The sequence below is a fragment of the Callorhinchus milii genome, unplaced genomic scaffold, assembly GCF_018977255.1.
Source record: "Callorhinchus milii isolate IMCB2004 unplaced genomic scaffold, IMCB_Cmil_1.0 Scaffold3, whole genome shotgun sequence".
Taxonomy (NCBI): domain Eukaryota; kingdom Metazoa; phylum Chordata; class Chondrichthyes; order Chimaeriformes; family Callorhinchidae; genus Callorhinchus; species Callorhinchus milii.
In genome coordinates, this window is record NW_024704744.1 from 4,042,515 (window position 1) to 4,067,219 (window position 24,705).

At 45.9% G+C, this 24,705-nt stretch overlaps 1 protein-coding gene across 1 annotated transcript in view; it reads left to right on the forward strand.

The window, feature by feature from the left end:
* The window catches only part of col9a1b (collagen, type IX, alpha 1b), a 61,921-nt gene that overhangs the window by 32,007 nt on the left and 5,209 nt on the right, over nt 1-24,705 (forward strand). Inside the window, exons 17-32 of the mRNA XM_007904201.2 lie at nt 813-869; nt 1,255-1,308; nt 3,885-3,938; nt 4,398-4,451; nt 6,382-6,435; nt 7,954-8,007; nt 8,961-9,014; nt 10,651-10,704; nt 11,374-11,427; nt 12,206-12,250; nt 12,740-12,793; nt 13,404-13,457; nt 18,567-18,620; nt 20,146-20,217; nt 22,564-22,599; nt 23,153-23,197. Coding sequence (XP_007902392.1) covers nt 813-869; nt 1,255-1,308; nt 3,885-3,938; nt 4,398-4,451; nt 6,382-6,435; nt 7,954-8,007; nt 8,961-9,014; nt 10,651-10,704; nt 11,374-11,427; nt 12,206-12,250; nt 12,740-12,793; nt 13,404-13,457; nt 18,567-18,620; nt 20,146-20,217; nt 22,564-22,599; nt 23,153-23,197 — 849 coding nt within the window. The remainder of the gene's footprint in view (nt 1-812; nt 870-1,254; nt 1,309-3,884; nt 3,939-4,397; nt 4,452-6,381; nt 6,436-7,953; nt 8,008-8,960; nt 9,015-10,650; nt 10,705-11,373; nt 11,428-12,205; nt 12,251-12,739; nt 12,794-13,403; nt 13,458-18,566; nt 18,621-20,145; nt 20,218-22,563; nt 22,600-23,152; nt 23,198-24,705) is intronic.

Sequence of the window (24,705 nt, forward strand, 5' to 3'; positions counted from 1 at the left end):
TCCGGCAGCGAGTTTCACATTCTCTTCCCCCTCTGCATGAAGAGGTTCCTCCTAAACTCCTTATTAGGTCTTTCATTGGTCATCTTATATAAGAACATAAGAATTAGGAGCAGGAGTAGGCCATTCAGCCCCTCGAACCTGCCCAGCCATTCAATAAGAATCATGGCTGATCTTCTGACCTAACTCTAATTACCTGCTCTATCCCCATAGCCCCTAATCCCTCTATTTTTTAAAAATCTATCAGTGTCGTATTTATTCCCTCTGGTTGGAGTGCTTACCAACAAGTTGACACAGCCTATCGACGTTCACCTTATCGAATCCTTTCACGATCTCAAACACCTGCATCAGATCCACTCTCATTTATAATAATAATAATAATAATCCTTGCATTTGATATAGCGCTTTTCACGTCGGGAGGACGTCCCAAAGCGCTTCACAGAACACACTGTAAAGTGAATTGACTGTATATTTGTGGGCGAACGCGGCAGCCAATTGCGCACAGCAATGTCCCACAAACAGTCCGTAGATTGAAAATGACCAATTTAATTATTGTTTTTGGTTTTTTGGAGGGATTATTATTAGGCGTGTGGAGTAAGGAAACTTGCCCAAGGTTTCGCCCTGCCTGGAATTGAACTCAGGTCTCTCACTTGCAAAGCGAGTGCTCTAACCACTGAGCTACAGGACTCCAGGGGAGTTTATCTCAACTCCAGGGGAGAAAAGCTCGGAGCTCTCGGGAATACTCGTGCGTTTGGCCCAAAGCTGGGTATTGCCCCACAATGAGCTCATTAACCAGGGTATTTCTTTGCTTTCAGTGCTCCAGTTCATGTCCTCCCAGCCTGCCCGGGTACACTGGTCTCCCTGGGATGAAAGTAAGTATTTTCTTCTGAAGACGTAAGATGCAGTGGAGTCTTAGTGATGCAGTGTTTTCGATCCATAAAATCTCAACTCTTGCTCGAATGAGACGTCTTGACTAGGCATGTGCGCAGCCAACTGACTTGCTTGTCTGTCGGCCGGTTCCTGTGTTAAGAGCAAAAAAAATTGGGCAAACTTCCACGCCGTTGGGTCGCCGACGACATCACTTCCTATGTCGCTGCTCGCAAAGCAGGTAGTGATGTCGTTGACGAAATTTGCGCTCTAATGAAGCACGTTCAAATGGAGCTGTGTTGTAAATGCGTGAAGAACAAATGCAGTTGCCTGACGCTTGGACCGAGAGCTTGCTTTTGAACTTTTTTTTCCGTCTCCTTCGATCACTAGGGACACAAAGGTGTAAAAGGTGAAGCCGGCGAACCAGGGAAACAAGGGCATAAGGTAAGAGGATATTTCCTACCACGCAAATAATAATACAAATAATATTCCTTACGTTTGGTACAGTGCCTTTCATGTCGGGAGGCCATCCCAAAGGGTCTTACTGGATGTAAAGTGCAGTAACTATGTGTTTAGTGGCGAATGGAGCAGCCAATTTGTGCACAGCAATGTCCCACAAACAGCCATAAGATGAATGTCCCACAAACAGCCATAAAGTGAATGACCAATTTTATTTGAGGGATTGTTGGCCAGGACACCGGGAGAGAGAAACTCCCTTCTCTTTTCGAATAGTAGTTTATCGTCCACCTGAACAGGCAGATGGGGCGTCCCATCTTTAACGTCTCATCTGAAGAACAGCAATCCCAACAATGTAATGTACCCCCAGCACTGTATTGGACTGTCATCTTAGACTATATGAGTTCCAAGTCCTGATGTGGGGCTTGAACCCAGAAATTATAATAGACGTGTTCAATGAGAACAAACTAGAGTGAGGGAGGGAGGGCCCAATTTTCAATGTTCTTAGCCTCAAGACTATTGTGTTAAAGATTGTGTGGTGTTTTGTTAAACAACCTTTAATTCAGCCTTTGTTATTTGGAAGCTGGTTTCCCGAGCACTACTGTGGAAAATTGGTTTCCTGGTTAAGGCCAATATTTTCTGAAATTCGTTTTAAATGTTTAAGACAATGGTCTAAGAATGTGTGAAATTTGGGGTTCCTGATTTGTTCGCTGTATGCAACAATGGACTCTGCCCAAATCAGTGCGTATAGGTTTCCAATGGATTGAGTCTGTTCCACCAATTTATTAGATCACTTGAGCTCTTTTAATTTTATTTTCCCTGCACTCCTTACAACCCTTACTTCCCAAATAGCTTTCCAAATTCCCTGGTAATCCATGGGAGGCAAATTAAATCGAGTTACATCATCTTTTATCTGAAAAAAATGTCCTATATTCCTGGGACCAAATAATCAGTGTAGTTCAAAACCAATATCCAAGGGACTCAGTGACTTGAGTGTCAGCCTGATTCAGTTGGTAGCACTCTTGTCACTGAGTAAGAAGATTGTGGATTTGAGTCCTACATTGGGAATTTGAACCTATATAGTCTACCCTAACACTCCAATGCAGTGCTGGGGGTGTTGTTGGAGATGCCAATCCTCAAATGAGACTTGAAACCGAGGTCCCATCTGCCTGTTCAGGTGGACGTTAAAGATTGTGTGCTATTACTCGAAAAGATAAGGGAGTTTCTCCTGGTATCATGGCCAACAATCCCCCAAGTACAACTGATCAGTCACTCCATGTTTGTGGGAGGTTTCTGTGTCAAATTTTGGCTGAGGTATTTGCCCACAAACATACAGTCACACCACTTTACAATATATCCTTTGAAATGCTTTGAGACACAATCAGGTGCTATATCAAAGGATGGTGATTATTATCCATAAAATCACAAGATTGGTACTGTTGATGAAATTCATCCTTCCAGAACACCCACCCTGCTGTCTCCCAACACACCATCAAGCTGTTTTTTAAATGAGTCCCAGTATCCTGGTCTCAAATCCCTTCCTGGTAACTCTGTTGCAGTCATTAATTACCCTCTGGATAAAGAAACATTTCCTAGTGTCTGTACTGAAATTTCCTGATTACATCTCTAATTCTTTGCTGATCACCCCCACCCTTGCCCAGATTCACTGGCTTCCCATTCCCCCAGACGATCAGGCTCAAAATCCTTGCCCTCGCCTTTAAGGCCCTCCATGGTCTTGCTCCACCCTACCTCTGTGACCTATTAAACCTTCACCAACCTGTCCACTTCATCTGACCTGCAGGCACAGGCCTGTTCCATGTCTCCCACCCTGCCTATTGGTCAAGTCTTCAGCCTTTCTATACCACCCTCTGGAATTCCATTCCGGAGCCATTCCTCCTTGTCCCTTCCCTTACCTCGTTCAAGGCCCATCTCAAGACATTACTTTTCGACCTGGCCTTTGGTCATCTTCCCTCCTCCGCCACCCCCTTGCCCTCCACCCAAGGGGGTGGCGGAGAATCCCAATATGAATCCCAACATGTAGCTCGGATACAAACCCCTCACAATCCAGCGTCTTGGGACGTCCTAAGTGCTCTGGGATACTACCCCACGCAAAAGGAGCTGTATAACTGCAATTTGTTGTTATTGTATGTCCTCTTGTCTGCTGTCTTGGTGAGTCTGAAAATGTTGTTGTGTGTTTATTTTCTCAATCCAGTTTAAAATTGCGTGCGCCTCAATGAGGTCTCCTCTGGGTTGTCTCCTCTGAAGAGTGAAGAGCCCTGGCTTGTCTAAGTGCTGCTGAGATATTAATTCTGTATGTCATAAAATTAATGCTCGAGCAAATTCTCAAGATCGCCCTTTTTTTCTGTGCCTTCGAGCACCCTCATACCCTCACCCTCCCTGCCCTCCTACCCTCCTGATCCCAACCCCCAGGTCGGGTGCACATCCTTGACTTATCCCAACACTTTGGGATGTCCTCCTGATGCAAAAGGTGGTATACAAATGTAATTTTTTGTTGGTGGTGTTTTAGTAATATCTATGTTATTCTGTTTGCTCTTGTTTTCTAGGGTGAAGAAGGTGAACAGGGACCTCCTGGAGAGCAAGGTTTACAAGGCCTTCCAGTAAAGTATTTTTCTCATCAAATGCACTTGATCATTGTTATTAGCTTTCCACCCCCACCCACCCCCCCCACACACACACATTTCTGTCACTTTTAGGGGTTCGAGAGTTCAGGAAGAAAACCTTTTTGTCCAGACATTGTAAGGTTGAAAACTGTAGCTTTTAGTTTAGGAATTCTAAGTTACGTGCGTATTCGGTGAGGAGTGGAAAGATGACCGAAACCACGATCGAGGACGTAGGTCTTGAGAAAAGTATTTGAAAGAGGTGAGAGGGAGGGAGCAAGTTTGCCATATGGAGATAATGTAGAGGATGGTAACATGTGAGTGTTGTGCTATATAAGACTATTGTGTGTGTATGTTGTTGTGGGGGGGTGGCGGCATTTTGTGGGTCATAGGAATTATTCTGCTGTTTTATCGTCTGCCTATTTAACCAGAGGTGTATTTGGGGTTTTTCAACTTTAGGGTACTCAAGGCCCAAGAGGATTCACTGGAATGGAAGGACCGAAGGGTGACAGAGTAAGTCAGCGGACCTGAGATGGTGGGCTCTAGCCTACCTGTTACACATGGCTGAAGGTGGTGAGGTGTTAGATCAGATGTGTCAGCTCAGGTCTCCTAACCTGCTGCCCTCCTGATTTCATTCAGGCCCAATGGGAAAGGGCTGAGCATAGACTCCGCACCATCCCAGCGAGTGATGGATGGAATGAAAGGTTGTTATAGTAATTCGCTATTCACTGACCATCATCTGGCGCTGGAAGCAGACTCCATTGCTAATCAAAGTAAAAGGCGCTATACAAATGTAATTTTTGTTGTTGTCTGTCAGCAGAGATTATAGTGCTTCCTCTCCCGCACCAGATCCGCGACCCTATCTCCCCCACGCTCGTCTGACTCCACTCCATCACACAGAGGATATAGTTCACGTTCCTGGTCCTCCATGCCTTGCTTCTCCCTACCTCCGCGACCTCCTAAACCCCTACCATTCTGCCCGCTCCCTCCGCTCAGCGGTCTCCAGCCTGCTTCATGTCACCCATCTTTCCTGCCCCACCATTGGCAGGCGGGACTTCAGCTACTCTGCCCCTACCCTCTGGAACTCCACCCCGCAGTTCCTCTGCCTCTGCCCTTGCCTCCTTCAAGATATATCTCAAGACCCTCCTCTGCAACCATACCTTTGGTTCCCCTCCTTCCCCCCCCTGCCCTCCAGCCTCCCCGATCCCGACCCCCAGCGCGGATCCGAAACATTGATTGTCCAGTACCTTGGGAAGTCCTCCCGATGTGAAAGACACTATACAAATGCAATTTTGTTGTTGTTGTTGTTTTGTCAAGGTCACAAACAACGTCCTCTTTCTCTGTGACCAGGACACTCTCTGCCTCCTGCGTTCAACACAGTTATCCACAACATCCTCATCCACCACCTCTCCTCCCTCATCCACCTCAGTGGGATCGCACTTGCCTGGTTCCAGTCCTACTAACAAACCACCTCCACTTCACCTCCTCAAACGGTTTCTCCTCCCGCCCCCACCTGGTCCTGTGGTGTGCCCAGGGCTCCATCCTCGGCCCCCTCCTCTTCCTCGTCTATACGCTCCCTCTTGATGATGTCATCCACAGACATGGAATAAACTTCCACATGTTTGCAGATGACACACAAATCTATTTCTCCTCCTTCATCTGCGACTCCAGGCTCGCCGATGTTCTTTCAGTTTATCTTTTGGAAATCAGGGCCTGGATGAGTGAAAAGTTCTTACAACTAGGTGTTGGCAAGACGGAAGTCATATTCATTGGCTCCCAACAACATCTCCTATCCTGTGGCTCTGACCTCCTCAAACTCCCCGGCCTATCCCTCAGACTTACTGAACCTTCGTGTCAGGTTTGACCCACAGTTTTCTTTCTTTCCCCACATCCGGTCCCTGACCAGGACTGCCTTCCTCTACCTCCGCCACATTGCCCACCTCCAACCGTACCTTACCCCAGATGCAGCCGAAACACTCTTCCAGGGGCTCCCTATCACTGAATTGATCGATTTCAAGATCCCAACACTCGTTTTCGAATCCCTTCATGCCCTGGCATCTCCGTACCTCTCCGACCTGCTTATCCTCCAACCCACAACCCACTGTCCTGCTCGATGGCTCCGGCCTCCTGCATGTCCCTCATGCCCTCCGTTCCACAATTGGTGGCCGCTCTTTCAGCCACTATGCCCCGAAACTTTGGAGCACTATTCCTCCATATCTCCGCCTTGCCGCTTCCTTCCCCATCTTCAGGTCCTGCCTTAAGACCTTCCTATTTGTCCATGCCTCCGGTCACCTCCCTCTTCCCCCAACTCAGCGTCAAGCTCTGCCACTGTCAAACACTGTGGGATGCTACCCTGAGAGAGGGGTGCTGGATAAATGCAAGTTGTTGTTGTTGTTTGGGGTCTTACTTTACTGATATCTTCTCTGGGTTTGTTTTTTTCCAGGGGATACGGGGGCTTGATGGGGTGCCAGGAGGCTTAGGTCCCATTGGTCCATTGGTAAGTAACAATCCTTTTGCTATAAAGTCTCTTGGTGTATTAAAAAAAAAGTCGCTGGGACCTCAGCAGGTCAGGAGCATCTATGGAGAAAGGAAAGCGAGTCAACAGTTTAGGTCCACAACCCTTCGTCAGAACTGGGGCATGTTGGGAGGGCGAGGCTTTTAAGGACTAACAGAGAGGGGGAGGCAGGACAAGGAAAACAAAGGAGAAAATGGGGTAGAGGACAAGGGATGATGGGTTAAAGAGGTGTTAATAATGCAAAACAAAGGTGGGGAAGGGGGGAAATTGCGACAAAACAGGCAGACCAGAGAGAGAGAAAAGGCGTGTCTGGGACCCAGATGGTGTGGTAATGTTCACAGAAGAGGGGGAGGGGGAAGGTGAGCTGTTACGGGCTGAAATTATTGAAATGAATATTGAGGCCAGAGGGCTTTAAGGTCCCCAGCAGATAGATGAGGTGCTGTTCCTCGAGCTTCCGGTGTGGCTCATTGGAACAGTGTAGGAGACCATGGATGGAGAGGTCAGAGTGCGAGTGGGAGGGAGAGTTGAAGTGACAAGAAACTAGAAGCTCAGGTTGCTATTTGCAGCCGCATCCCCACCCCCTGGCTCATAATAATAATAGCTTGTCAAGCACACCTCTGAACAAGTTTTCACTGATTGCCCAGTGTGGTTAATAATAATAATCCTTGAGTTTGATATAGCACCTTATCACCTCTTCGAGACGTCTGAAAGAGCTTCACAGAATAGACTGTAAATTGAATTGATTGTATATTTTGTGTGTGAAACACATGGGAGATCCAACGTTAATTGGAGATCACGCAAAACACAAATTGACGACATTGCTAAAACTATACGCTCTTCCATCAGCAGTTATTCGTTGACTGTAGTTCTACACTGTGCCAGACGTTCACTCTCTCTCTTTCTCTCTTTCCCACTTTGTCTCTCAGTTCCCCCCTCTCTCTCTCCCCCACACTGCCTCTCTTTCTCACTCTATATCTATTTCTCACTCTGCCCCATTCCCCCACCACAAACTGCCGCTCTTTCTCTCTCTTTCTCACTCTGACTTTCTCTTTCTCACTCTCTCTCTGCATATATTTCTCATTCTGTCTATCTTTCTCACTCTGTCCCTCTCTCTTTCTCTCCTTTTCGCTCTCGCTCTCTCTCTCTCTCTGCCCCCCATACAGTCTTTCTTTCGCAGTGGCTTTTTCTCTCTCTCTCTGACTCGCTCTTTCTTACTCTCTCTCCCTCTGAGTCTCTCTGATCCTCTCCCTCTATATCTATGTATATCGCCTAGAAAATGCAGTCATTATACTTCACAGCAAATGCGCAATTGGCTGCCACGTTTCGCCCACAAGCTGCACAGTCGATCCATTTTACAATATATTCTGTGAAGAGCTTTGAGACTTGTCAATGACATGAAAGGCGCTGTATCAAATACAAGAATTATTGCTGGGTGGCCTTATGTGACGGTGCGAGGGTTGGAGATGAGGTGTGACACTTTCTCTCTCTCTCTCCTTTCAGGGAGATGTTGGTCCTCGAGGTCCTCTGGGTGAACCCGGCCCTAAAGGCGATTCTGTAAGTAGTATGAATCCCTGTGTGTATCATCTCTCTGATATAAACCTGGGCAATGGTAGCAATGGGGAAATCTCTTCTCCTCACCAACCCCCCGCCCACCACCACCTCCCCAACCCATCACTAAGACAACCCAATTTGCAATGGAAAACATCTCGATGGATTCCCTACCTAAACCCTACTGACCAGGCCGTTCCCTTCGCTCAGAAGGCACCGGCCTGTTTCATGTCCTCTGCCCTACTCACCACCCCCACAATCGGCGGATGGGCTTTCAGGTAATCTGCGATGACTCTGGAACTCCAACCCATAGTTCCTTCGACTAGCTTCCTCCCGCACCTCGTTCAAGCCATTGGTAGTGAAAGCTTTTTACGGTGGGAGGGTGGGGGGGGTTCAAAATCATAACCAAAAATGCCAGAGTGATCGCCGAGCTCCTTTGATGCGTCCATCCTCACCATCGCTGACAGCATCCTCTAGATGAAACTGACTCCCGCCCGGCTCTGGTTAATGTGGAATGAAGCCAAATAAACAACAGTTACAGGGACACTTGCGCCGAGCCAGGCTGACGTTTTCATTCCTGATGCCCACCAGCCCCCTCCCAACTCCCCCGGTTCCGCTGCCAATGGTTCGAGGCGCGCCTCAAGACTTTCCTCTCAATGCGCTTTCGGTCATCGTTCCCCTCGCCATCCCATCTTGGCTCCCGTGTCCCGCTCTGGTGCCCAGCCAGGATCGTTAAGCATGTCTCGGGATGTCCTCTGATGTGGAGGGCATTGTGTAGATGTAAATTTGTGTTGTGTGCGCCATATTGTAATTTGTATTGAAGATGATTTGCGCTCAGTCCCCGTACTCTTTCCTCGAGAGCCTCACACTCTTTCGAAGTAACAAAACAAAATGCAGTTTTCTCCTTTATGCCTCTGGGTATTTGTGTTCTGAAGCTGTTGTGTACTTTGATTTTCCAGGGTCGGCCGGGCCCCAGAGGAATTACAGGCTCTCCAGGGTCCAAAGGAGAACCGGTGGGTGATTATTTCCCTTCTTCCCCCAATTCCCCCGCCTCCCCACCTCCACTTGGATGATAAAAATTACCTTCCCCAGGCCCCGAAATGATATGCTCGTTGCATACCCGACAGACAGTCTGACTTGGAGCTCACGCATAACGGAATGCATGGAGGGTGAATGTGGTACTAGGAATAGGATCGAGGACAGGCTGGCACTTATGTGAAATATAAACACCAGCCGGACTGGATGGGCCGAATGGCCTGTTTCTGAGCTGTACTGTCTATGAATCTACATGTAGCATTAAACAGGCTGTGGTCCAGTCAGCCACCTCTTATTGTGCTTAGAGTCACGAGGAATGAGGATGATGGCCAGTATTAAGAGGAATGAGCTTTGAGTAGTGATAAGACAAGGACAAGCTAGGGCTCTTCAGTCTGGAGAAACAATGTATCAGAGGGGGACCTTATAGAGGTGTATAAGACTCTAAATTGTTAAGAAAGTAAACCTAAAACTATACTTTCAGATACGCCAAGGCAGTAGGACCCAGGTTTAAAGTTGTCAAGGAAGAGCGTGGTTGAGGTCAGAGCATTGGACTCATTTAGATCGTAGGGACATAGGAATTGCTAGACTTAAAAAGACCAAAGTCCATCCAGTTGGCCTTCTACCATCCTATAGTCACATGTTACAATGGTCGAGATGTTGATAACAATTAATTCTGTATGGATTAGTCCACGACTGAGTGGAAAGCTTTGGGAACCTTAGATCCCAAGTTGCCTAGTTCTTCCAAGCAACTGCAGTTACTATATGTCCTGTGCCTCCTAGAAAACAACTTGATATTGTGATAAGAGGGTGGATAGGGTGGGGATTCTGGAAAGATGAGATCAAGAGGGCTAAGCGGCCTTCTTGATTCAAACCGATCTTGTAATCTTGTGATGCGTCAAAAAACCTGGCTAAATCCAAATCAATTCAAAACAAATTATCCAAGTGTCTAGGTTTGCACCTCTCATTGTATTGTGAGATGTTTTGGCGTGCATGTGTATGTGGGAACATGTTCATTGGGTATTTTGGGAGTGAAGGCTGAACAGAGGGGATGAGAAGGTTGGTCAGTGTAGCCATCTGCACCATTATTGACCACCACAGCCCTAAAGCAGAGGGCAGTAAGTGTTGACAGCCATATTGTTGAGCGCAGTGTTCAAGAGCAAGGGGTGAGAAACACTCCAGGTAGAAAATGGAAAGGAGTCCTGTAGTGTGGTTAGTGGGTTCGCCTCACAAGCGAAAGGACCCGGGTTTGATTCCTGGGTGGGGTGAAACCTGAGGCAAGTTTTCTTATTCCACACGCCTCTGTTTACCTACCAGTAAGTAGGAACCTGGTTGTTAGTCGATTGGCTGATTATTTTCTGGGGGTAATAATCTCTTGGGAGAAAACAATTGGCCACTCAATTCACTACTGTTTGTGTGCAATTGGCTGCCGCGTTTTGCCCACATAATACAGTCAATCCACTTTACTGTATCATCCGTAAAGTGTTTTGAGACGTCTCAATGACGTGTTAAGGCGCGATATCAAAGACAAGGATTATTATCATTATTAAAATAGTTCTGTGGGATGGTAAAACTCTGCTGTCTCGTTGCTTGAGACCTTTGCCTTTCTTGCTCTAGGGCTTGCCCGGCCTGGATGCACGTGATGGAATCCCTGGGATGCCTGGATCAAAGGTAAACATAAAGAACTCAATGTCGTTTTTTTGTATATCAGCCCGTTAATGTAGAGAAGACTGGAGGACTCCTACCTCATCCTCCCCACCCAACCCTCCACATTGGTGGGCTTCAGCCATTTTGCTGTCACCCTCTGGAACTGTCTCAAACCCTCCGCCTCCACCCCTTTCCTACTTTCTGTGCTTTCGGCCACCTTCTCTCATCTCCACAACTCTTCACTGAGGGCAGGGACTCTTCCTGCTGCAAGCCAATGCCCAAGCGGGTAGGATGGTCCTAGCTTGACAAGCAGCAGAAGGAAATCTTGCTAGACAGTGCTCTCTTTAGAAAAATATGTGGTTTTAGCTGCTTAGACTCCAGCAGTTATCCCAAATATTCTGGGGTCCCTAGCCTTGGCTCTTGCCAACCTGTGCCTAATACTCTCTGGAATTAGGTAAGCAGGATGTGTCCCTCCAGGGAGAGAGTGTGAATTCCATTCCAAACACAGCGAAATTTCCATGTGCAGGTGGAGTGGTATGTGGAACTCTCAGACTGGATCATAATTCTCTTGAGTGTAGTGTAGTGATGGGTTTCTGCATATCTATAAATGTGCATTTGTATTGTACTGAATTGGATGCCAACTATTTGTCCTTTGTTTTATGCAGTGAATTTAATAACTTGCTCTTGTCACAGGGCGAGTCTGGTAAGCCCGGTGCCCCAGGTGAAACAGGACTTCAGGGTTTGGCGGTATGTACGTGTTTTACGTGGAGCTTATCAAGCAATGTTCTTAGTGTTCTTTGACCATGTCTTCGGCAATCTCCCACCCACACTCCCACTACCCTCCAACCCTCTTGATTCCAACTCCCAGCTCAGGTAGAAAACCCTAACTGTCCAGGGCCTTCGGAAGTCCTTCTGACGTGAAAGTCGCTGTGTAAATATAATTTGTTGTAGTTGTTGTTAAATGCTGTAGATTTAGCTATTTGGAACGACTGTATAATCCTGTTAGCTTCTATTGTTGATTGATCTTATAAACAACCTATTATTTACACATTAACTATTGTAAAAAAAAATATATCAGAACCAGTATCCCACAAATAGCCATGGGGATTGTTGGCCAGAACACTGGGAGAGAGAAAATCCCTTTCCTTATGGAGTAATGCTGTAGGATCTTTAAGGTCCGCCTGGACAGGCAGAAAGGGCCCCAGCTTAATGTCTCATCTGAAGGACGGCACTTCTGACAATGTAGCACATCCTCAGCATTGTAATAGAGTGTCAGGTTAGACTAACTAAGGTCCAAGGCCTAATCAAATATCAAATGCAAAGATTAATATTACCATTGCATATCACACTCCTCTCCATACTGTTTGTGAGATGTTGCCAAGTCTGTCTGCAGAAGAACATTCGTTACAACTTAAAGTGACTCTTTTCGCTAAGCGCTTTTAAAACGTTTGACCTGACGAGACATTATATTCATTGGAAATTTTAATATTATTATTCATTGTCTTTTGTTTTCTCCTTAAACTAGGGTTTACCCGGTTCTCCAGGACTAAAGGGTGTTTTGGGTGCAAAGGTATGTGACATTGATGTCTTTACCAGGATGCTTTGGAGTGACCTTGATATACTTAAAGCAATACAGGCCAAGAAGGAGGCCATTCAGCCCCATCTTGTCTCTTCCACCACTTTACTAGATTTGGGCAGAGCTTTTAGTCCCAATGCCTCCTTAATAGCTCCGCTGCCCACGCATCTATTGAGTATTAATTTCAATATTGCTTGTCCACTCTCACTAGTCTCACTAGCCTCAAGTGGATTGGGGGAGGTGATGGGGTTTACAGGAGAGAGATGCTCGTGGGGTGGGGGAGGGGAAGGAGTTGGTGGAAAAGGAACTGGTGGGAATGGGGAGGGGGCTTTTTGTTATAAAAGCAAGTTAAACAACAGCTGTTTGTACAGGGTGGGTTAACTGAATGCAGTGTTAGACTTGGAGTTCTCTGGAGAAATGGTCTGTTTGGTTTTGTGTTCCTGGACTGTTGTTAACCCTGTGTTTGTGTTTCCTCTGTGACAGGGAGATACGGGCGCTGTGGGCCTAATCGGCCTCGCTGGGCCTCCAGGCAAACCTGTGAGTCATCCTTCAGCTTCACAAAGCTTTGCTCATTGGACTTTTTGAGGGAGTTACACTGCGGGTTACAGAATGGATCAAATCTCTTCACCTGCATTTCCCCAGATGTAATAATACGTGATGTGCTCAGCAAAGGAATGTCGGAATTGAGCCCACCCTCCCTGGCGATCTCATTCATCCCATTCCTGAGCCAGGCGGGTCCGCAGTATTCCAGGGCGCTGCTGATGACGGCACAGCCCAGTCTGGCTCATTGGCAGGACCTGGGAGGACAGACTAGTGACTGGGCTCAGCGGTTCCTCCCACTCAGCTCCTCTTAATCCTGCAAGCCAAAGACACTCCTGAAATCACGGAAGAGTTTTTCTAGCTAAATTTCTCCTCACATTGGCCTAGTTTTTCGGTAGTGTGGGAAAACGGAACATTCTGAATATTTTTTCCTTCCCTAGGAAGGGAATGATCGGGCAGCACACAGGAGAGATATGTATGTGGATGTCGAAACACCTACATATCTCTCCATGAGGCCCTTGTTTGTTCCTTCCAATCTATGTGTGATTCCACTCCCTGTATCTATGTGACTTTAAGGTGCTTTTTGGTTTTGTTTTGACCTCAACAGGGCGAGCAGGGACCTATTGGTGACCTCGGGGAGCCTGGGCTTGTGGGCCCTCTGGTAAGTAACTAATTATGTAACAGTTAAACTCTGCCGCCTCCTCACTCTCACTGCACGTTCCTGGATCGGGAATATTTTTGTTCAGTGGGAACTGGGTTTTTCATTACGCAGAAGGTAGTGAGATTGTGGAACTCGCTGCCTTTGGCTGTGGTTGAATCAGACAGTGTAGATGCATTCAAGAGGAAGCTAGACCTTCACATGAGGGAGAGGGGAATAGAGGGATATTGGAAGAAGTAAGGAATGGGTGAAGATTCGTAGAATATAAATACTGGCACATACTGGTAGGGCCGGGTGGCCTGTTTCTGTGCTGCACATTTCATGTAATATAATTGTTTCGCCCGCAAAATGCACAGTTAATCCACTTTACAGTATGTCGTGATAGTGCTTTGAGATGTCTCAACAACGTAATAAGGTGCTATATCAAATGCAAGGATTATTATTATATTATTATAATAATAATACTAGGAATAATTAATATAGCACCTTTCACGTCAGAGGAGTATCTCAGGTTTGAAAAGTTCAACTTCAGGTAAGACACCAGGAAGTATCAAAGTGGTTTGCAGGTTTTACTGTAAAGCCAAGTGACTGTGTAACTTTGATGGACGAACGTTCTGGCCTCAACCACTCTTTGTAGGTGAATGCAAAATATTAATTATAATAACCTTAATAATAATTTACTTGGATCTAAGGCATTGGTTTGGCATGAAAAAGTATTTTCAAAATCAGGGAGTTCTTGGAATTACAGTTCAGCTTCTTTTTTCCTTGCCTTCCCTCTAAAATCGACCTTAGGTTTGAGTAAATGTGTTAATTGCTTGCATTTGAGATAGCACCGATAATCTTCACAGCTCAAGCTGAAAAGTTCTCTGACTAAGCCACGCCTAGAGTACCGCTTACAATACTGGTTCAGTGAGAGTGATGAGGATTATGCCCAGCAGTAGAGCAATGAGCAGTGAGTAAACTCAGAGGAATATTTTTACATTCTCCAACGTAGTAGAACAAGAGGACACAAGTTCAAGTTTGCAATATATGTTAAATGCAAGGACCTTTACTATTATTATTCTCCTGAGAGAAAGGCACTGTATAAATGCAAGTAGTTGAGATTGTTGCACTGCATTCACTATACTCACACAGCCCCAGGGGAAGCAGCGCTGGTAAACCAGTTCCAGGCTTGGGGTTTGAGGGAGAAGGATGTGAGTCTGGTGAGTGGGGGCACTTTCGAAGGTGGTGGACCGACTGTGAGCTGAAAGCACTAGCACTCCCAGCAGAGAGCCTCAAACGTGTTTACAGTCTGCTGGCACCACTGCTGTGAGGATTAAAGGGAACTTACTTAATCAGATGATTGGATTTGTTAACTCGATTATTCGCCCAGTCACTGACGGAGCCCGGCGGTCACATGAAAAGGAATGTCCTCGCTCCCTGCTTTCCAAAAGACATGCTCAAAGCCCATCCCTTCGACCGTGCTTTCGTACACTTTCCTTCCTACCACAATCCCCTTTGCATCTTGCTTTGTGATCCACTGGCCCCTGTGAAGTGCCTTGAGATCTATATTCTCCCCACTCCATACCCGCTGTCTCCCCTCAACTGGCTCCAGCTTCCTGCTTGTCCCTTGTGCCCTCCATTCCACCATCGGTGGCCGTGCTTTCAGCCATTTACACCCTGAAACTCTGGAACACTCTCCCTCAATCCCTCCGCCTTGCCCTCCTCTTCCCCAGCTTGATCTGGGTTTACTTTTTCAAAATCAGAATAACTTTTCATTTAAATATGTTTATTTGAAGCAGAAATTAAATCAGGAGAGCTCTAATAATTCGCACGGGCAAGGAAAGGTGAGGTGTGTGCGTGTGCGTGGGTAGATAGCCATCTGGGAATAGATTTAACTCACTTAACGCAACATCTCAAAGCAACCAGAATTAGTCAAACTCTTAAACACAGCCTCTCATTTTTGAAGCCGGTTTTCTGTAACCCTTTTTTTTAAAAAAAGAACTACAGGAAACAGGTGTCAAAGTTCAAATTGAATCATAATAATCCTCGCACTTGAGAGGACGTCTCAAAGCGCTTCACAGGATGCAAACACCAACAACTACTTGCATTTACATAGAGCCTTTCACGCGGGGCAGTGTCTCGGAGCGCTTAACAGTGGCAGAGCTTGACGCCGGGCTGCAGGGAGAGAGAGGAGGTGTACGGAAGCGCGGTTGAAGAGGAAGGTCTTTAGTCGTGATCTAAAAGAGGGTAAGGAGGGGCCAAGGCGGAGGGATTGAGGGAGAGAGTTCCAAAACATACACTGTAAAGTGTTGTGGCTATGTATGATGTAGGTGATCACAATGGGCCAATTTGCACACAACCTCCCACATTTCAACAAGTTGCCATGTGCTAAGAGAAATGAAAAACACTAAAGAGAAACTAAATCCTGACGTGGGTGGAATTTCACCCCAGTGGTGCCTTAATGAGCTAACATTCCAAGAGCCATAGTTGATGGTGAAGGTGCGGAGACTGAAAGATGCTGTGTCAGTAAAACACAGACACATTCTTCACCCCCGACAGAGTATAAGGAATTAGGGAATCAAACTTAATAATTCTTATATTAATAAGAATAATTCGCATTGCTATTTTTGGGAGTGATTTGGGATCATAATAATAATAACCCTTATATTTGATTTAGTGTCTATAAATATGAAATATGCCAATTGTATCAGTTGTATAAGGCCTTGTTGAGACCGTACCTAGAATACTATTGTGTGCAGTTTTGGTCTCCTTATTTACGAAGGATATTCTTGCTTTAGAGGGGGTGCAGCATAGATTCACTAGGTTAGTTCCTGGGATGAGGGGGTTGACCTATGAGGATATGTTGAGTAAACTAGGCCTATATTCTCTAGAATATAGAAGAATTAGAGGTGATCTTGTGGAAACCTATAAGATTCTTGAGGATCTTAACAGGGTAGATGCCGTGAGACTGTTTCCCCTGGTTGGAGAATCTAAAACTAGGATTGAGTCTCAAGATTGAGGGTCAGCCTTTTCGAACTGAGTTGAGGAAATATTTTTTCACTCAGAGGATAGTGAATTTGTGGAATTATCTACCCCAGAGCTGTGGATGCTCAGTCCTTCAACATATTCAAGACTGAGGTTGATAGGTTTCTAAAGGATAGAGGGATTAAGAGATATGGGGATGGGGTGAGTAAATGGAATTAGGTTAGATCAGCCATGATCTTATTAAATGGCGGGGTAGGCTTGAGGGGCTGAATAGCCTACTCCTGCTCCTAAGTCTTATGGTCTTATGGTCAATTGTACTTCACAAGAAATTGCTCTGAAATTCTGTGGTTATTTTGGATTCAAAAATATTCTGTGAGAATATTCGCTTTTAGACGTCTCATTACTAAACAAAAAATGTTAAATCTCGCAACAAAGCCTTCATTGTGTGTCAGTTAGTAGCACTCTTGCCTCTGAGGCAGAAGGTTCTTTGTTCAAACTCAGTGTCGGGACTTTGATCTCAGTCTCTGCTGACAGTCCAGACTTGCACTGATGGAGGTGCTGTCCTTCAGATAACCTGTGAAACCGAGGTCGGCAGATGTTAAGCGCACTGGGACACTACCCTGCGTGAGCGCTAAACAAATGCAAGTGGTTGTTGTTGAAGATCGCATGCCACGATTCGGAAAGTGAATGGAGTTTCTCCCAGTCTCTTGGTCACCCCTCTCCCCTCCCACACGCCCCAGATTTAAAAAAATGGATCACTCACATCTTGGCTGTTTGTGGGACATTGCTGTGCACAATTTGGCTGTCACGTTCCCCTACAAAATACACACAGTCACAACAGTTCACAATAAAATGCTGTGAAGCGCTTTGAGATGTGCCAACACTGTGATACGATGCTATACTAAGTGCAAAGATTAGTTTTGCTTCATGCAGCATATCCTATGCTGTGTCTTCCTTATTTTCTCCTCCCCCCACAGCCCTGGTGCAAGTCTTAGACTTTCCAGTGCCTTGGGACGTCCTCCCGAAGTGAAGGAGTGTATATAAATGTACATTTGTATTGTGTTGTATTGTAAAAAAAAACACTTGGGTATAAGAAGCTTAGAGAAAAAAACAATTAAAGTCATAGTTGTGTTTTATATAGCATCGTAATATATCAAAACAACATGAAGGACAATGAGTTACTTTGAAGTGTAGTGACTGGTAGTTACTTATTTAGTGTTTAGTGAATCTAATTTGAATAACAATGGGATTTCTGGTAGCTCCTTGGTGGGTGGGCAGGCAGGTGAAGACGCAGTTTGGAGCAGTGGAGTGCGGGGGGGAATCATAGGTTCTGATCCTCACTACCCAGAGGTTCCCTGCTCAAGGTGTGTGCATGTGTGTGCCTCTGTACGTATGTGTGCATATCCGGGTGTGCATGTACGAATGTGCATCTTCAGCGCCTTGGGACAGCCTCCCGATGTGAATGGCGCAATCCAAATGTAATTTATTGTTGTTGTTGCATGCATGAGAGTGTTAGTGGATGTGTGTGTATGTGTGGAGTGTTTGTGTGCGTGTGTGTGATGTGGTGTGTGATGTGGAGTTTGGTATGTTGCTTGTGTGTGTGTCTTGTGATTGGTGCACGATGTGCTTGTGTGTGGTGTGAGTGTGTGGGGTGTGTGTTGTGTGTGTGTGGTTGGTGGGGGGTGTGTGGTTGGCGTGGTATGTGTGTGTGGTTGGTGTGGAGTGTGTGTGTGTGTGTGTGTTGCGGTGTTTGTGTGTGCTTGGTGGTGTGTGTGTGTGTGTGTGTGTAGAGTGAGGTTAGGATCTGGGCTCAGCTGGAATCCTCTCTCATGGGTTATCATTGTGCCCACCTTCCCTTGATGGAGAAAGTAAAAGGAATCGAAAGGTTTTGAAGAAAGCAAAAAAGGAATGGGAGGAAAATTGAAGGAGAGAAAAAAGGCCGGATTTTGTCCACTGTGTACATAAATAAACAGTTACTACACTTTATAGTAAGCCCAATGAAGCGCTTTGAGATAGTCCTCTTGATGTGAAAGGCGCTGTATCAAATGCACAAAGTATTGCGGTTTCCTTGTACTGAGGGAATCCTGCGCTGAAAACTCCTAGAAACTCACTACCTTTGTTTCTCTTTTTTCTGGATTTGCAAAGGGTGACGCTGGTGAAACAGGTTCCGTTGGCCCCCATGGTCCCCCAGGCTCTTCTGTGAGTATTTCACTGAACCTCACACATGTGTTGATTATGTCTGTACACACACTACACACACCGACACACACACACACATACACAGGTACACATATACACCCCCTGATATACACAAACGCACACAACTATGGTTGCCCTTTGTATCCGAAGATGGTCGTTCACGCAATGTGAACACCCGGGTGCGTGAATCTGTATATAGAGTAGAAACTGCTGCCTGCACAGTAACCACACTATTAGTGCACAAGCTGTGTAACCTGCTGTCGAGGAATATCCGAGAAGACCAGACCACTTGCTAATCACACTCGCAGAAACCATTATTCCCGGAGAGCGATCCGCCAATCGACTGACAACAGGGTTGGTACTTACTGCTCGGTAAACAGAGACGCGTGGAGTAAGGCAACTTGCAGGTTTTACCCTGCCCGGGGGTACACCAGTATATACACAAGCACACACTCTCCCACACACCCGCACACACATCCAAACACGCACGTCCATACTCGAACATGCTCACTTGTACACAAACTCACACACGCGTAAACACCTGCGTGGGGGTGAAATGTACATCAACTCCTGATAACGCAACCCTGTCTTCACTTGTGATTACCACTGAAGTCATCATGCTGTCAATATCCGTTTTTTTTATGTACTGTATTTAATGACTTGCCACTCTGGATAACTTGTCACTGAACCCTTTTCCCTCGGAGGGAAAGATATCAGAAGTTTACTGTACAATGTGACATAACACCGTGTGATAATCATCACACATCTCACCCTCTATTTGCACACGTACACAGTCTCACACACACACATATATTGGCACATTACTGATATGTGTATATTGTACACTACATGCCATTGAATCAATGAGACACTTTTTTCCTGTTAACACTTGTGCTCATGGGTCAGGGAATTTCAATCCTGTCTGCGGCCTACAGGATGAGGGGATGGGGGCCTGAATTGACATGGAATGGTCGAGTGATGTTTAGGATAAAACTTTCGACGCAGTGATAATCCTGAAGGTCGCTTGTGTCCTGGAGAGGAAGAGTAACCTTGAGTGTAGACTTGGGGGGAATGAACGGAGAAGGTGCTATCAATGGCTCCATTGAGTCTCCCAGCAGATGCTATTTGCTCAGTAATTGGAGAGCCAGCATACCAGAGAGGCTGAGCTGAAAGAGGCCAGTGTTTGTTCCCCGGGAATTCAGACAGAGTTCAGAGATAGAGAGTGGGAATGAATCAGCCAGGACACGTCCCAAAAAATGGTTGCCGCTGAATTCTAGAAGCTTCCGTGTGTCCTTATTATTCTGCCTCCTTGCTTTGTGTTTTGTGGATCCATTCAAAGTTTCAAGACTGAGGTGGATAGATGTTTGTTAGGTCAGGGTCTTAATGGATATGGGGCAAAGGTGGGTAACTGGAGTTGAGGTGCAAATCAGCCATGATCTGATAGAATGGTGGAACAGGCTCGAGGGGCTGAATGGCCTCCTCCTGTTTTTATGTTCCCGTGTGTTATTTTCTCTCATTTCCCCAGGGCTCCAAAGGTGATGATGGATATCCAGGTCTCCCCGGACCCGCAGGGCTGATCGGCGAGAAAGGCGACAGGGTAAGAGCCAGCGTCTCACCTCTTCCTGCGGACGGATTTCCCGCGTGCTGAGAAAATGGCCGACTTCTAGATCACCATTGATGTCACTTCCTGATTCCTCCATACCTGGTTGCTGTGATTCACCCACAAAATATACGGTCAATTCCCTTTACAGTATATTCTGTGAAGCGCTTTGAAGACGTCCCAACTACGTGAAAAGGCACTAGTTCAAATGAAAGGATTATTATTGTTAGAATGTAAGCCGCAGCATCAGCAGACTAGTAAAATGGTTGCGAGGGTGAGAAGCCCGTGTTGCCTTGACATTTTAAGTGTCCTCAGTTGTGTGTGAAACAACGGAGAAGCTGATAATGGGCTAAATCTGATTCACCTTTCAAGATTCACTTTGAGAATTCCCTGTCATCTACCGGGTCGCTCGTAGCAGTGTCCGGGAAATTAATTCCTGGAAATTCCAGGACAATCCTGGCAGGTGGCAACCCAACATCTCCACTGTAGCTGCCATTGAGGCTTATTCGACTGCTGTGGAGCCCCCTGTTATTAAAGGTTTGTCATGGCTCATAACACAGTTGCCCTCCCTGTGGTAGGCTTTCCCACATGTTAAGAAAATGGTCGACTTCCAGGTCATCAGATCACCACCGATGTTACTTCCGGCTTCGATCACAAGAAATGAGGTCGATGGCCATTTTTTTCAGCACGGGGATGTCAGCAATGACGTGTTTCACACGGTCTTGTGATCGGTAATGTTATGATAATAATAATAATAATAATAATCCTTACATTTGATATAGCGCTTTTCACGTCTGGAGGACGTCCCAAAGCGCTTCACACAACACACTGTAAAGTGAATTGACTGTATATTTGTGGGCGAACGCGGCAGCCAATTGCGCACAGCAATGTCCCACAAACAGTCGTAGATTGAAAATGACCAATTTATTATTGTTTTTGGGGTTTTTGGAGGGATTATTATTAGGCTCTGTGTGGAGTAAGGAAACTTGCCCAAGGTTTCGCCCTCTGCCTGGAATTGAACTCAGGTCTCTCGCTTGCAAAGCGAGTGCTCTAACCACTGAGCTAAAGGACTCCACCGGATGCGGAAGCAACCAGTGGGTGGGAATTTCTCTCCATTTTAAGACGCTCTCAGCTTCATGTGAGACTCCAGGAATAAAATGCCCTCAGATCTCAAATTAAATAGACTCGAATAGACCGTACAGCATAGAAACAACAACAACAAAATTACATTTGTATAGAAACAGGCCATTCGTCCCAACCTGTCTGTGCCAGTGTTTATACTCCACACGAGTCTTCACACATTCCTTACTCCCTCCCATAACCTTCTATTCCCCTCTCCCTCATGTGAAGGTCCAACTTTGTCTTAAATGTATCTACACTGTCTGATTCAACCACTGATTCAGGCAGCGAGTTCCACAATCTCACTACCCTCTGTGTGAAGTAGTTCCTCCTAAATTCTCTTTTAGATCCCACTAGTCGCTAGTTCATATACCTCTCCCCTGGTTACTTCAACCAGTGGGAACAGCCTATTTATGTAAAATTGGTTAAACCCTTTTATAATGTGAAACATCATCTCCTCACTTTTATACTCCATCCCTCCGGTTACAAAGTCCTTTGACCTTTTTTATGGTATTATCTACCCTGCTACCTATGTTGTTATTTCTTTTTAAGAGAGATTTGTGGATCTAAATCCACAGATCTCTTTGATCCTCCATTCCTCTCTACCATTTTGGTAAAAGGCGCCTTTTTTTTTACCGAAGTGAATTACTTCTCATTTTCCCATGTTCAATTTCACTTGCCATTCGTCTACCCATTTTGCTAGCCTGTTTATGTCTTCCTGCATTCTTCTGCAATCCTCTTCACCTTTTACAGTACCGTATATTCTGTGAAGCGCTTTGAGACGTTTAGAAGACATGAAAAAGTGCTATATCAAATGGAAGGATTACTATTATTATAACAATATAATAATCCTTATTTGTCTCAAAGCACTTCACCAAATATGCTGAAAGGGAATATTTTGTGGGTGAACCACGACAGCCAATTGCGACCAACAGTGTCCCAGGAAACAGTCGTGGATTGAATGGCCAAATTTTTTAGGGGAGAGGAATTATTCTCCCAAGAAAACAATCTGCCAATCAACTAACAACCGAGTTCCTACTTCCTGCTAGGTAAAAGAGGCGTGTGGAGTAAGGAAACTTGCCTAAGATTTTGCCCTCCCCAGGAATCAAACCCAAGTCCTCTTGCTAGCGAGGGAACGCTCTTACCACTACACTATGGGAATCATAAATACATTTTGCGAGTGCATTGGATTAATGTCTTTTTTCCTATCCCCATTTCATTTAGGGTTCTGTTGGTGAGACGGGACCTCAGGGCGAAATAGTAAGTCCATTTCTTTGGTTTAAGAATTTGCTGAATTGGAGCTTCAGAAACTGAAGGGAGCCCGGGCTGTGAGTTTAAGGGTTGGATTTGATTTGGGGGCGATATCGAATGACACTTTGTCAAATGTCAGTCCGATGCTCGGAGATTTTGTGAGGTTACAGTAGCCTGTGGCTTCTTGTTCCTTCTGTGTTTAATTATACATGAGCTGGGGGACGAGGGGAGCTGAGGAAATCGGTGGTGGTGGTATGGTCGGGGAGTGGGAAACAAAATAGTGGTCAAAAAGAAAGGTCTTAAGGCCAGGTTTATTAAGGCACGGAGAGGGGGTGGTTGAGGTTAGAATGGATAAAGGTTCAGCGCTGGTGGAAGGGGGGTTGTCAGGCGGGGAATGTGAAACAAGCCAACAAGTGATTCGAAAGGCAAAAAAAATTACATTTAAAAAAACGAGAGATTTTACATTCATCCAAAGGGAGGGAGGGAGGGAAAGAGGTTAGTGTCTATGTACAAGTTGCCACAGCATTGTTCTGCTCTTAAAAAAGGTTTCCGTTCTCTGTAGGGTTCCGCTGGTGGAGAGGGTATTGATGGCCGAAAGGGTGAGCCGGTAAGACACCATTTTGTGAATAGAATTTGGTCTGAATAAACAACGAGAACCAATTACATTTATACAGCACCTTTCACATCGGGAGGATGTCCCAAGGCATTGGACCGTCATGGGTTTGCACCAAAGCTGGGGGTTGTAACCAAGAGTGTGGAGGGCAACGGGGCTGGGGGCTAGGAAGATGACCGAATCCATGGTCAAAGAGGAACGTCTTGAGATGGGCTTTGAAGGAGGCGAGGGAAGGGGTGAGATGAAGGGATTCCATGCTGGAGTCTCTGAGGGTGGAGCAGAAAAGCTGAAGGCCCAACTGCCAATGGTGAGGCGGGCCGAATGGGGGACATGAAGCAGGCCAGTGCCCACCGAGTGGAGGGAACGCACAGGTTGGTTTGGTGATAATAGTCCGTGGAGGTAGGGAGGAGTCAGGCAGGGAGTCCTCTTCAGTATCTAGAGCAGGTGATTGCTATACAATCACGTCTTATTGCATTTAGACTCGTAAGGGAGGAGGATAATTCCCAGTATTTCGAGGCAAGAGCTATGAGCAGCGATTAGACAAGCTTGGATTCTTCAGCCTGGAAGAGAGATGTCTCAGAGAAGGGGGAACCTCATAGGTGTGTTTCAGGTTCTAAATAGGATTGATAAAGTGATCGCAGGACAATTCTTTAGGATGCACTGAGACAGCAGAACAAGAGGACACCAGTTTTAGAGTTGTGAGGGGCAATTTCAGGACAGATACCAGGAAGTGTGTTAATTTAACCCAGGGGTAATTCACGACAGGAAGGGTGGTTGAGGCCAGGACACTGGGACTCATTTGAAAAAGCAGCTTGATGCTGTGATGATGGTCGAGTGCGGGTTCTGGAGGGATGAGATCGGATGGGCCAAAGGCCCTTTTTCATCAGAACCTTTGGGACAACATGGATCCTGTGGTGGTGAAGATGGAATGGAATATTCATTTCACTGGAGAATGATACTGACTGTTCGTTGATCACCTTATGATATTGTTAAACATATTGTCCATGCTTTCCTACGTCCTGATGCTGTGATATTACCAAGTTTGGATTACACTAGACGAGTACCTGGGTTTAAGGGGTTTAGTAATGATGAGAGGCTGGGTAAACTGTGGATGTATTCCTTAGAGCAGAGGAGGTCAAGTCGTGCTTCTCTCTCCCCCTGGCTTGACCTCAGGCTCCGCCATTGTTGAGGGCTCTGAGATGCCACTTGGCGTGGAATAAATAATTGAAATAATGGAAGATAATTGACAAGTTAGACAGTGGATGACTCTTCTCTCTGGTTGAGGGATCCATTATGGGGGGGGTGTGGGGGTGCATAATCTTAAAATCAGAACCGAGATGATCAGAACTGATCTTTCTTAACACAGAGGCTTGTGAGGATGTGTACCAACCACATACACCGACACACACACACCCACATACACTCATGTACACCAAAACAACCACATACACTGACACACACACACACACACACACCCATACGCACTCCCTAACTGATGGAAG